This window comes from Phalacrocorax aristotelis, chromosome 5 (genome assembly GCF_949628215.1).
Source record: "Phalacrocorax aristotelis chromosome 5, bGulAri2.1, whole genome shotgun sequence".
Classification (NCBI taxonomy): Eukaryota; Metazoa; Chordata; class Aves; order Suliformes; family Phalacrocoracidae; genus Phalacrocorax; species Phalacrocorax aristotelis.
In genome coordinates this window covers 55,629,323-55,641,782 of record NC_134280.1, presented here as the reverse complement: position 1 = coordinate 55,641,782, position 12,460 = coordinate 55,629,323, and the positions used below count along the sequence as shown (strand labels likewise).

General features: G+C 38.5%; 1 protein-coding gene across 5 annotated transcripts in view; it reads right to left on the bottom strand.

The window, feature by feature from the left end:
- ABCC8 (ATP binding cassette subfamily C member 8) overlaps window positions 1–12,460 on the bottom strand; it is an 81,453-nt gene that overhangs the window by 50,940 nt on the left and 18,053 nt on the right. For all 5 annotated transcript variants that reach the window (XR_012660780.1, XR_012660779.1, XR_012660781.1 and 2 more), the window contains 4 exons: window positions 10,652–10,816; window positions 8,417–8,572; window positions 1,782–1,916; window positions 131–293 (listed from right to left, as the gene is read on the bottom strand). Coding sequence is in view for 2 of the 5 variants with exons in the window: in XM_075094669.1 (XP_074950770.1) it covers window positions 131–293; window positions 1,782–1,916; window positions 8,417–8,572; window positions 10,652–10,816 (619 nt within the window). In the remaining 3 variants the exon portion in view is untranslated. The remainder of the gene's footprint in view (window positions 1–130; window positions 294–1,781; window positions 1,917–8,416; window positions 8,573–10,651; window positions 10,817–12,460) is intronic.

Genomic DNA, 12,460 nt, shown 5'->3' with positions numbered 1-12,460 from the left:
AGCGAGGAGTACGGATCAGAGCCTAAAGCAACTGAAACAATCTCAACAGAGAAATGGTAAATTCATTAGTAGCTAATAATGCAGTAGCACTTCAGCTGAACAGTGGATTAGAATGAAGGAAGAGACTTACTGGATATAGAGGTATAAAGGGCAAAAGACTTGAGGCTAGTCATTTCTTTTTGTCTGGTTTCCTCTACGCTGCTGTGGAAGATGTGCTCCCAAGCATAGAGTTTAAGGAGCTTAATGCCTCGAAGCATCTCATTTGTCTTCTTCAGTCTCTCATTGGAGTACTCCTGCAACATTTACATACACATTTACTTAAAGAGTATAATTAAAGCACCTCCCCCCTAAACACAAGGATCACTCAAAACTTTTATGCAGCCCCTCGTAATCAGCCAAGTAATCTTTACTAGTTCTGTCCATTCACATGTTGTTTCTCATGAAGGTGATCTTCCCTAGAGCTCAAGTAAAAAGGTCATTGGCTTGCACTCCTAAATCGTGTAGCTTGTACTGAAAATTTTACTCCTCTGTCACCCTTCTGATCACCTGCCAAGGCAGCCTCTCATGACTTCTGCTGCCCAGCACACTGGCTGGATTTTCAATAGGCACACCGACACATAGAGAGGAGATCAGAACATGCAGACAAGCTACAACTGAGCACACCACTCTTCCCAATCAACATGATATGAAAACAACGGTGCGAGGCTTCAAAGCAGCAAGGCCACGTTAGCAAGAAGCTGTGATCCCGCAGGGAACACCTTGACTCTGAGCAGGGCCAGCTGGCTAAGGCACAATAATACACTGACAAAGGTATACTCCCAGTAAAGTATAACTGGAAGTTATGCTGCTTCCAGTTTTCAGGCTAGCTCAAGGATCTTTGCACCGCATTGTGTTGCACAGTGGAGACATTTCAAAACATGCTTGTTCCCATCTGCAGGAATTTGTAGGTGATGCTGACTGCCTGCTTGGATGCTACAGGGAAGAATGCTGTCTATATTTCTAGAAGGGTGTACACTGCTGATGTGAAGACATAACTTTCCACACAGGAAGGTACACAAATAACTCTCATTACAACAGACAATTTGTGGTAGAAGAGATTTCAGGAAGGTGTCCGGCTCCATTACAGGTTCATATGGCTTCCTTGGCAGTGCAACAGTCACTCAAAGTGGGGATAAGGTTCAGAGCAGCTGGGCATGGTAATTCCAATGAAACAAGGTAACTTTCTTGGCAGTGATGCAGGTGATTCAAATTGTAGAGAAGCCAAGTGAGAGACCAAGGAACAGCTTGTGACTGAGCAGACCTTTAAGCTCCCCAGTGGGGAGAATATTGTAGGAGTCAGGACTGTCCACAGCTTACTTAAATAAGCCACTTTCATAGATTTCCACAACTGTGATGTATCTGGGGTCTGAGTTTGGATGCAGCATTCCTACCTCCTTTCCCCTTGGACAGCCTGCTCTGCACAATTCATTTACTTGTGTACCATCTGACTGCACAAAGCCATTTCAGTCAATAATTACTGACTGTTTACATTTGCAAGTTAGAAAGATCTTAAGGATTTTTGCTCTTAGGGAAACAGATACTTGTTGAAAATTATAAACCCCAAAAACTGTATTAACCCCCAAAACTGCTTACACTTATGTTTTCACACTCTTGAACATTACCAATGTTTGAGAATCAGTTCTTGGTCAACGTCCATTGTTAGTTTTGTAATTCCAAACACAGATCAATGCGTAATTACCAGAAGTGGTATTTATATCATGTATGAGCCTGAAGACACTTACCAATGTGCTCCTCTGGGCTTGTGAGAGTTTTGTTGCTACAAAGTACTGAACAGGTGCAAGAACTATGATTACTGCTGCTCCAATTAAGGCACTGATTCCAAGAAGGTAGTAGAGCAGAAGAACTCCTACAATTATCTGTTGGAAGTAAAGAAAGTGAGAGGAAGGCTTGGGATAAGCACTTTGGGTGTGCACCACAAAGACCAATCACAGGGTAACTGAACGGCACATTCAGAAACAACAGCCACTGCAGCTAACCCTACCCACAAACATCGTACGTTCTGCATTACTGCACGGTGGGGTTTGATCGGTCAGGACATTCTGCCAGAGGACCAAATACACTCACCTAGTGCTCCTCCCCAGCTTGTGGATTCTGTGTATTTCCATTTCAGGGACTCCCCATTATGAACAGTAGAAGAAGGTTGTACAGATTTGCATATATTCTACAATGTAACTCTCACAGCTATTTAAAATAACTTCATTTAAAAATAAATACATTTATTAAAAATATTTAAATGAAATTGAAACATTATGTTAAAATACTTTTAAGTAACACATTGAGATATTCCCTTTACAGTCACTATTAAATATCTTTTCCCCATTGGCCAGATGACCTAGCATGCATGTTCTTTGACTTATAATTTTTTTTCTTCTTTGACATTTAAGTGTTTTTACACTGGGGAAGAAATTACATCTCCCAGTTTGATCAGAACTCACTAGTCTACAATACATGGGAATTCCACAAAGAAGAAATACTTCCCTGCTTACTATAAAAGCTAATATGAAATATTATTAAAAATACAACTGATCTTGTAAATATTAACATTACATTATTGCTGACAAGTACGTTAATTTAAAAAAAGGAACATCATCAATCATATCACTAAGATCCTCCACTTCAAATACACACTAACATAAACTTGCAAGGAACTGTTTTAAGGATGCACAGTACCAGATTGGCAATGACTGTTAAAAAAGGGTCAGAGAAATAGCTTAGGAAAAAAGAGGTTTGTCTTTGGATAAATAAGAATCTAGAGAGCCACAGTGGGGATGGAAAAGGATACTATAAGCAGCTCAATAATCACAAACAAGATATACAAGCTACCAATGTTAATTACCACTATTCTAATGACTGACTCCTGAACAATTTGGAGCATTGACACTCCACACATTTATCAGTATAAGCTGATAAATTAATTGGAAGACCTAGTGATAGAAAGTTAATTTCATACATCATTTCCCTTAATTAAAAAAAAAAATTGCAAATTTCCTTAAAGTGTTTTCTACTACTCTTGCTGTACTTGCATACTCTCATAACCCTCACAGAAACACTATCTTCCATCATTTCAAAGCTCAGGAGTCATATGCCCATCCATTCCCACACATATTTATGGGAATTGAGTGTTTCCATGATGAAAAAACAGGGTCCTTAGTTTCCACATTTCCATTTTAATAGATATAAGGCACACAGAAAATAGATTTATTTTTTTCTTAACTATCCTTTGATGCCTCTCTGCAGATAAACTAAACTAAAATGTAATTCTTAAAATGAGTCACTATTTACTTAGGAAACGTGCTGTAACATGAAAGTAAAGTCCTGTTATATACACACCACAAATCTAGTAAGAGCAAAGGTTAAATTGTAAATTAAAAATCTTCTAGTGACGACTAAGTGAGTAATCTGCTTCCATCTGAAGTCAGGAAATCCATGAGTGTATGAAGCCAAAGAAAATATGCAAGGCCTCTGTCAGATAGCCCCGGCAGAACTCCTCTCCAAAACATGAAATGGTCTTGGTCTTTGCAGATCAAGATATTCATTCCCAACTGCTTCTTTGTGGGCAGACAATCTAAGCACTCAAAATACAGGAAAGCATTGAACAGTGCACAGTTAAGAGATGTTCAAAAATACAAAGTCAATGCAGAACACTGACCCCCTGCTTTCCCCCACTACTGGTTAATTATCAACAACATTATGAGACTGGCTGGTTCTAGAAACCGAGCCTCAGCTTCTCACATAGACAAGGGGAAAACTGTTTTAGCTATTGGATCCCAAGGGAGTTGCTAGCTCACAGCTGCTTTCCCTGTCCCCTATCCTGGCTATTGAAAGGGTCAGTCTTTGCAATAAAAATTCTATGTTTTCACAATAGATTAAAAACAATCCCAATTTAATCTTCTTTATATTGTGATAAGGGCGAACTTTAATATATCCATCATGTGTGAGACAAAAAATATATTCTCAATATAAGTCTGTGAATGCTTGTATGTGAAAAGTGCCGAAATCTGTAAGCATTATTGTACATAATTCTATATTTATCATACCGCACACCACACAGTCAAGAATAAACAGTACGTAGGTAATATCTGAACTGCTGGAGGGCAGCAACTGGCAGATGGGAAGGCTCTCATTAATATTTCTGAGAAAGTAACGATCATATTTAAAAACAAAACAAAACAAAACTGTGTAATGAAATACTTTGCTTCCCTTTCATCAAAATCCCAAAGCTCTTACCTGCCAGAGATATATATCACAAGCAAAAAGCTCACCAATAGCTCTGGTTATTTTGTCTTGATTATTTATTGAAGACAGCAAATACTTTCAGCCAGAAACTGCTTTGTGGCCAGTTTTGAAAGAGACAAATGTCCTTTCATTACAACTGTAAGCTATCCCTGCCAATGAACCAGAGATATGAGAATACAGGATTTTTTTAATAATCGCAATGAAATCAAACAAGGGTGTTTATAAGATGGAGGTGGTGGGGGCGGGGGAAAGCCTTTTTAGGGCCTCATTTTGCTCCCAGGGTTTGAGCCAAACCTACTAAGGGCATCTTTCAATTGATGGGCATCCCCAGGCCTCTTTTCATGGATTTCAATGGCCTTCAAACGGTAACTTAAGGCAATAATAAAGCTCCTATTGACTCCAGTCAGAGCAAAGATGGGGCTCAAATTATCTGTACTGTATAGAAAACCTAACTTGTTACGATTGGCTAGGTCTTCTAGTCAAGCATAATTAGCAAATCCACAGCAGATGCTGAAATGCTGATTGTTAGGTTAAGAGCTACAAAACAATTAAAAACCTGTTTTAAATAATAATTTTAAAGCTTGTTCAACTTTTTATTAGCCAGCTCTCAAGCATCCAGTGATTGCTTTGACTGCCTCATAAAACAAGGTATGGCATGAACGTTCCAGCAAAATGTTTTGGAGAAACCCTTGTGACCACCATGACTCACTGACTTGTGCCTTGCAATGTGAGCACCATCCACAAAACGGGAGCATGCTTTGACATGGATAGTCGTGATCTGCTAAGGAGCATCGCAGGGTGAATTTAGTTCAAATACAATCATATTTTCAGAAGACTGCCAGGAAATTTTTATGAGTCCGTGACCTCTGGCACATTAGAGCAAAATGTTGTTACAGAATATGCATTGAAATTGGCTTAATTCTCAGTTGCACTAAAGCGCTCTTTACACTGAGCTGCCAGAGTGGCCTTACAAAAAGCTTGCATGGAATTGGTACTTCTTACGCAGCCTGTTTTACTAACAGGCTTACAATGGAGACTAAGCTTAGGAGATAATTGGACCCTAAACATTATCATTAAAGGGATGGACTCTTCTTTCCTCATAGTTCTTTCAGCAATATCATTTTAGTAGTATACAGTCACTGACTTCTTTCCGCAGGGTACTTCTAGTAAATGGATAAAAAAAAAACCCCTGATATCCAAATCACTACTAACAAACTGCCAACATGTAACCCTATTTCATATGATATTTCATATCAGTTTCTTTTCATTATAGCTGTCTTCATAGTTGTTCTCTCTTTTGCAACTAGAAATAAATATTAGCACATGTTCTTTGATTATTTTTCCCCCCCCTCACTTTAAAATAGCCTGGTTCCCTTTTTTTTACCCCACAATTTCAGGGAAATCATCCTAATGTTAAAAAATAAGTCAAGTTTCTTTCTCAAAAATTCCTGCTGATAATTGCTATATTCATCACCCTTTTTTAATTTTAGAAAGTAAAATATTTTTAACTAGCATATAAGCCTCTCCAGAGTAGATCAGGAAGCCTAGTCTATACCCCAATGAAGTTACTCCTGCACAAGAAAGAGCTAAATGCATTTATACTGTATGAATACAGCCACACTATTACCTGTATAAATATGACTACTACGATTTTAAATCTTAATATTTTAACAGGCATAATTATATACAGCTCACATGTAGAGTAAACGCAAACCCTAGGCATGAAAGCACGATTAAAAGAAGCTACCAGTTAATAAGCTGTTTACACCTTAATGTGGTCACTATCCTGATTTGAGGCTTTATACCACTCTCATCAGAGTTAGAGTTTTACCAGAGATTCAGACAGATTTCTTCTTCCTCCATGTCCTACTGTACACTCGGAAGCAATCTACCCGTTACTGGGGTACTCCAATCCATCCCTTACAGGGATACTAGAAGACATATGGTAACATATTAGATTTCAAACACATATAGTGTGAAGACTCCCAGAGTATTTCAAGAGGACACTAACTGGTTTTCCAGAGAACAAACGCTCCCCAAAGACTGAGACACAACAGGAAACAAGACACATTGAAGAATTCACTGACAATGAAAAACGGACCTGCATTGTCCCTACCCAGTATCTTCCTCAATGAGGAGAAAAGCAAACCCATGGAAAATAGTTAAACCAGGGCCTTTTTTTCCAGGTTAGGAAGTTAATCTGTCTTACCATGCAATCAGATGATTTTAAGATCATAACAAAGGACTTGCTCATCTGATATGTAGCAGCTTGACCAAAACCTCGTTTTTTGACAGGAACTATGAAATCCGTTCAATTCTAATATGTATCTTTGCTGTCAGAAAAGAACCCAGATGTCCTGACTGCCAGCAGTCCAGCACCTTACTCTTTGAAGGACATTCATATAATTTACACAATCAACCGGAATGGCTGGCTTTTCTTGCCCATCCCCAACTTTTCAATGTAATATTTTTATATGCTCAATATCTTATAGAAGAAAAGCACTATTATCAAATGTTGATGGGCACAGGAGCTCCTAAGCAACACTCATAAAGCCATGTTAGAAACTGGCTGGAAAAATGGTCTACCAGTTACAGTCCACATACAGTCTCATGAAAATTATTTCATTTCTGGGCAAGAGCTGGCAACCCAAAACGCGAAGCTTGGGTAGATTGCAGCTTTCTGACTTCCACACCAGCCAAATCAGCCTCTGCATAGTGCCGGAACCAGACCGCCTTTGTGACATGAACACAACAGAGTTTTCATAATGTTTTTGAAACTAAATGATACTTTTAGAAAATACTGAGTAAATTTAAACTCTGCTGTCTCCGTTGTTTACTTTTATCATTGAAGCACTCAGCAAAAATACACCGAGTAGCTGGAAGAAAGTAGAAAGAATTGCAGGGTACTGTATTAATATCAGATGAAACTATGTGCTTCAATGCTAGTTTTCTCAGGAAATTCCTAAATGAAAGTGCAAGAGGTTTCTATGGTTTTGTTTAAGTACGGGCTTTTCCATGCTAAGTAATTTGCACTTTTCCACTGTTTCAGTGTGAACTTGGAAAAATGATCCAAGGTTGTACTGAGATTGCTGTTACCTCCTACTGCTCTGCATCTGCTGTACCCTCTTACTATCGTAAACTTATATTAATCACGCAGCCATCCAAGGATATTCACCACCCCACAGACTCAGAGGAATACTACCTCACTGAAAGAAGATTAGTTTTGATCAGATTCGTTTTTCAGTAGCTCCACAAGCTCATATGACACAATGCACCATCTATAGAGCTGGAACAATGAAGGAGGTAAAAACACCATGTTTCCACTTTGGACATCACATATGAATGTTTGCTTCAGTAAGGGAACAGGCTTAAGACTAATTTAAATTAATTGTGAAAGTACCTTCTGAAATGGCACTCTGCTTTCCTCATCTTAAAGATTGATAAGACACATTTATATTTCACTTGGCATTACACAAGGCTACAGGACACGGGAACAAGAAGCCACCAGGCAACTGAGCGTGATTCAGAACAGTGATCTGCTCCATGTCCTTCGTGTGGGAAAGGAGATTGAAGGGATGAGAGTGGTATTTAGAGACAGGAGACCAAAGACACCACAGAGGATAAAGCAGTAAACCCATTTCGTATAACAAATGAATCTGTGGAATTTTGTATGCTAGAATTTGTCATCCATGAGGCAGCAGCAGTTTTAAGAGATGTCCAAAGGATCGTCTCTAAGCCATCATATTTTTCAATGAACTGCTACTTCTCTTGCTTCTGCTAGGATTCAGAAGAAAATGATTGCAATACATTCCAGTTTACTCCCCTGATGTAATAAATTAATGCACTGGAATAACATAACCTGCTGCAGCCTATAAATTCTTGTTACAAATGCAAAGCATGTTTGGCAACAGTCAAAATCCTAATACAATCCTAACTACCTCGGGTCCTGTCAGACGTGTGAAATATATTACATACAGTGTTTCTAGATATTAACAGCTTGAATCTTATTTCAAGTTATCCTTTAACTTCTTTAATATCTCTACTTTCATAAAATTCATAAGCAATCAGTCACTACAGACTGATGCAACATTAATAACAAAAGCGTGGTCGATCTCCTTACCTGTACTGGCATAGCCCAAAGGTTAGGGCAGAGAAAAAAGAACCACATCAACTGATTTGTGTCTATGGCAACCAGGTTACAGATCTGGCCTGCAGTCATCTCCCCCATAGACATGTTAGAGGTTGAAAGCTGCATAATTTTATTGTATATTTTTGTCTGGAAGAGAGATCAAAAGGTGTTAGCATATAGAAATAAAATAAGATTTCTAGCTCCATCTAAAACACAGGCATAGTCCAGAATGCTGAGGGAAACCAACATTCCCAGTAACTTGAATGAAGAGCTTAAAGTTTGCCCTTTTGTGTTATGATGAAAAATGTTAAGCTACCGTCTCATTGTTGCCTTGCAAAAAGCGCAATACAATTAGGTACAATTAGGTACATAATGGTTGTCTAGCTCCCTTTTTGTATCCCTGTGGATCAGTAAGAGAACGAAACCTTTACTGCCCAAAAGGCCTAAGAACCCTATTAACAAATATGATTTATACCTCCAGCTTCTCCATGGAGTGCCCTTGCTATAACTAGTGCTAATAAAATAATACATTATTACATTCGGTATATAATAGTCAATATATTATAAACCTTGTTATTTTTCTCTGGCGATTGATTCAGGTCCCATCCAACCTCAGAACCATGCTCCTTGCTGAGAGTGTTGATACATTGTGCCTGGAGAGCTCAGTCCCATTACAAATTTTAATTCACAAACAACTAATGTAACAAGTCTGATTCTGTACTTAATTCAGTAGTTGCCTCAGTGCAGAATCAGGCACCGTGTATACAAAGAACTTAATACACAATAACGAAAGCATACTTTTACCAGTGGGTTTGGTAAAAGGCTACACAGTGATGCTTAGCAGTCATGAAACTTAGCCGGCAGGAGGCACCCCGATTCAGTAAGTGTCTTCAGATCAAATGCCAACTGCCCATCATGAAGCATAAAGTCATACAGGTCACACTGAACAGGTGCAAGTTTACACAGGGGAGGAAAAGAAAGAAAAGGTTTAAAGAAAATTGAAAAATTATAGGCAGCCTCTGGCACAGAGACTGCCATTAACACTAATTCTGCTGCTTAGAGTGATGGCTAGAAATTTTCCAATTTGAACAGTCTGACTGCTGGCATTATCTGGGACTCTGTAATATCCAGCACAGAGAACACAAAGCTTTCCTTAAGCAAAATTGATAGGAATGTAGCACTATTTTCCAACAATTCCGCTTTTACACCTCCTGTAGGCCACGTATTTTTCAGTTAGTTGCAGCTCTTCTGCTTGATACAAGATGTAAAATTTTTTCTGTATATGTTTTCAGTCAGATTTTAATTTCTTTAGGAATTTTCTACTTCACTGTAATAAGGGAAAACCAATGGATGGAATCCAGAAGTCTGGCAGCTGACTGCCAGTGCTTCCAACTGTAAGATCAAAAGAAAATTAAACAATTATGCTGCTATTGAAAGCATCCATCTATCACACAGGCTCTCACAGGATCTGTGTAGTTCAGTGGATAAATAGTGTAACTTATAAGGCTGGTTTTCAAGCTGTCAGGGGGTAGGATTCATCCAGGACACATGGCAATATCGCATTGTAATCTTACACCTAATTCTCTCCTTTCCAGGCACAGATCTTTGTGTCTGACATAAAACCTTGATCTGCTGTTCACTGTTATACAATGATTATGGACTCCATTTTATCAACCTTACTTATGTTCAGTAACTACAGACTACACAATGCCTGGCAGATTTGTGGCATGACACGTGGAATGAGACACTACTCCATGCATTGGGAATACAACCCATCCTTTTGTCCAAAGTATATTCACAAGACATTTTAAGGCTGTATTATTTGTGGGACTATTATTGTATTAAGACTGTATTATTTGTGGGACTATTATTGTATTAAGGCTGTATTATTTGTGGGACATTACAAAAACACGCCTTTGAGATGGGAGAGGTGTAGTTAACCTAAATTCTTTCAAAAGTTACATTTGGTTTTACTGTAAGCAAATTTATGCTCAAAGGTAAAAAGAAATACAGCATTGAGAGATTGCATGTAAACGTTTATATAAAATAATCACATAATACGCAGAGGAAAGAATGGAGATTTAAGTTAACACAATCTTTAATGGCAACAGTTATATTCAATACATTTCAGGAGGGAAGTGTTTCAGAATTTTGTTACTACAATTATAATTTGTATTTACAGATACACATGATTATATGAAAATATGTTAATAATATATTGGCTACCTGTATTGCGCCTCTCAAGTTGATTCCTGTTTCAATAGCAACATAGTATGATGCTTGGAGAAACGTCCTTTGCAATAGAAGGGCAAAAAATAAGAGTACAGCCAAAACATAAGCATTGGACAGGAACTCTTGAGATGAAATAAAGAAAACACCAAGAATTTTAGTCTATAAAAAAAAAAGAAAGTTAGAAATCAGATGCAATGGTAATTTAACTACCAATTCTGCATAATCAATAAGCAGAGATAGCCACAGTTTATTCTTTTGAAAGTGCTCCCAACCTGATCTGAAAAATCAGTTTATCAATTCAAGGGAACAGTCATATAATGTGCCAACTCAGTAAGCTTTATTTAAATGCAGGATGACATTTGTAGGCTTTCTGATATCCTTTCAAATATCTAGGACACTTTAACTCCAAGTGGTCATTTGCTAAAAGATGTGCACTGCCCATTGTCAGAAAGGACTAGTTAATGTCCTTTCGGAGAAATTAGTCTCCTTATTTTAGCACCTCAGGTTACTGAACACTAAAATGACCTTCACAACTTGCCAAAAACACATCCTTCCAACTCGTAGAACTAAGCACATTATTTTGCTTTGCAGCATCCAACAGGTTGGTTCAGCATTTTCATTTACAGTTGTTACCTCCTGGCAAGTTCATGATATCACCAAAGTGCATTCTGAAGCATGTCTGTAGTTTACTAGGAAAGCAGTGCACTTATTCTAGATTATGTTTAACAAGCAGACACCTTTGGTTCACAATTAGTTGAGAGGCTGGTGCACCCTTCTGAAACTAAAATGTCTCTGCCTTCCTCTTTCTCCCCTTGGCTCCTCAAAATTTTGGTTGCTGACTTATGCTGCCATTAAAGGCAAAATTAGGAAAAGGTCTCTTTCTATTCCCTCTCAGAGGGCTTCTTGTCCTTTACACTCCTGCTGTATTCCTCACTCAACACATTTCTTCTTGCCTACATAGTTTCTTGGCTGTTGGTGTTTTCAAGACAGCTATAATGCTTAATAAACTACATTTCCAAAACTCTCAAAGTCTGTATTTTTTCTTACATCTGATCTACACCTTGAAGCTACCTGTTTATAGAAAGCCCACGTGACAAGTTAATCCAGAGGCTAAACTTAGTTTTTCAAGCCATGGTTTTATAAGGTGTGGCTGAGCCAGCTGAACAAGGAACAGACCTCTCCCTATCTCTAATTGCACCTCAGTTGCTCCAAGCTACATGCTTCTGTTGCTTACTGTGCACTATTTTTGAGAGCTTAGTGAATCTCTTCCTGAGCCAGTTCAAATCACTGGCAGAAGATGATCAGCCCAGGAAACATCTGCTTCTTTTCTTTTAGTTCAATGGGCCAAAGCAGACCACAAAGGTGTCCAGATGGTGCCAGAGCTAGAGCAAAGGAGGGAACAGGAGCAGGACTGACAAGGAATGTGAAAGGAGGTCACTTCATCTTCTTGAAGAACCAGAGCCTTAGAGTATTTTTTTCTGTCTCTCTTCACTTCCTCTTTTGAGATTCATGGTTGCTCCTGCCATTACTGTAGTAGGCACACTATCTATCCCCTCGACATCAGTAGGGTAATTAATTAGGCTTAAAAGCACAGGAATGTATGCTTACCTTTGCAAACAAACAAGATTATGAGCAAAACAGTTTTTGAAAGGATCCTTTATTTTACTCCATGAGAAGAATGCACACTTACAAGAACACATTCAGTACAGGTTTTCACAGTGCCTCCCGCCTCACATAGCAATACTCCTTCTCATGAGAAAACTAGTCTGATCTATCCATACACCAGTTTAACCATCTGTTGAG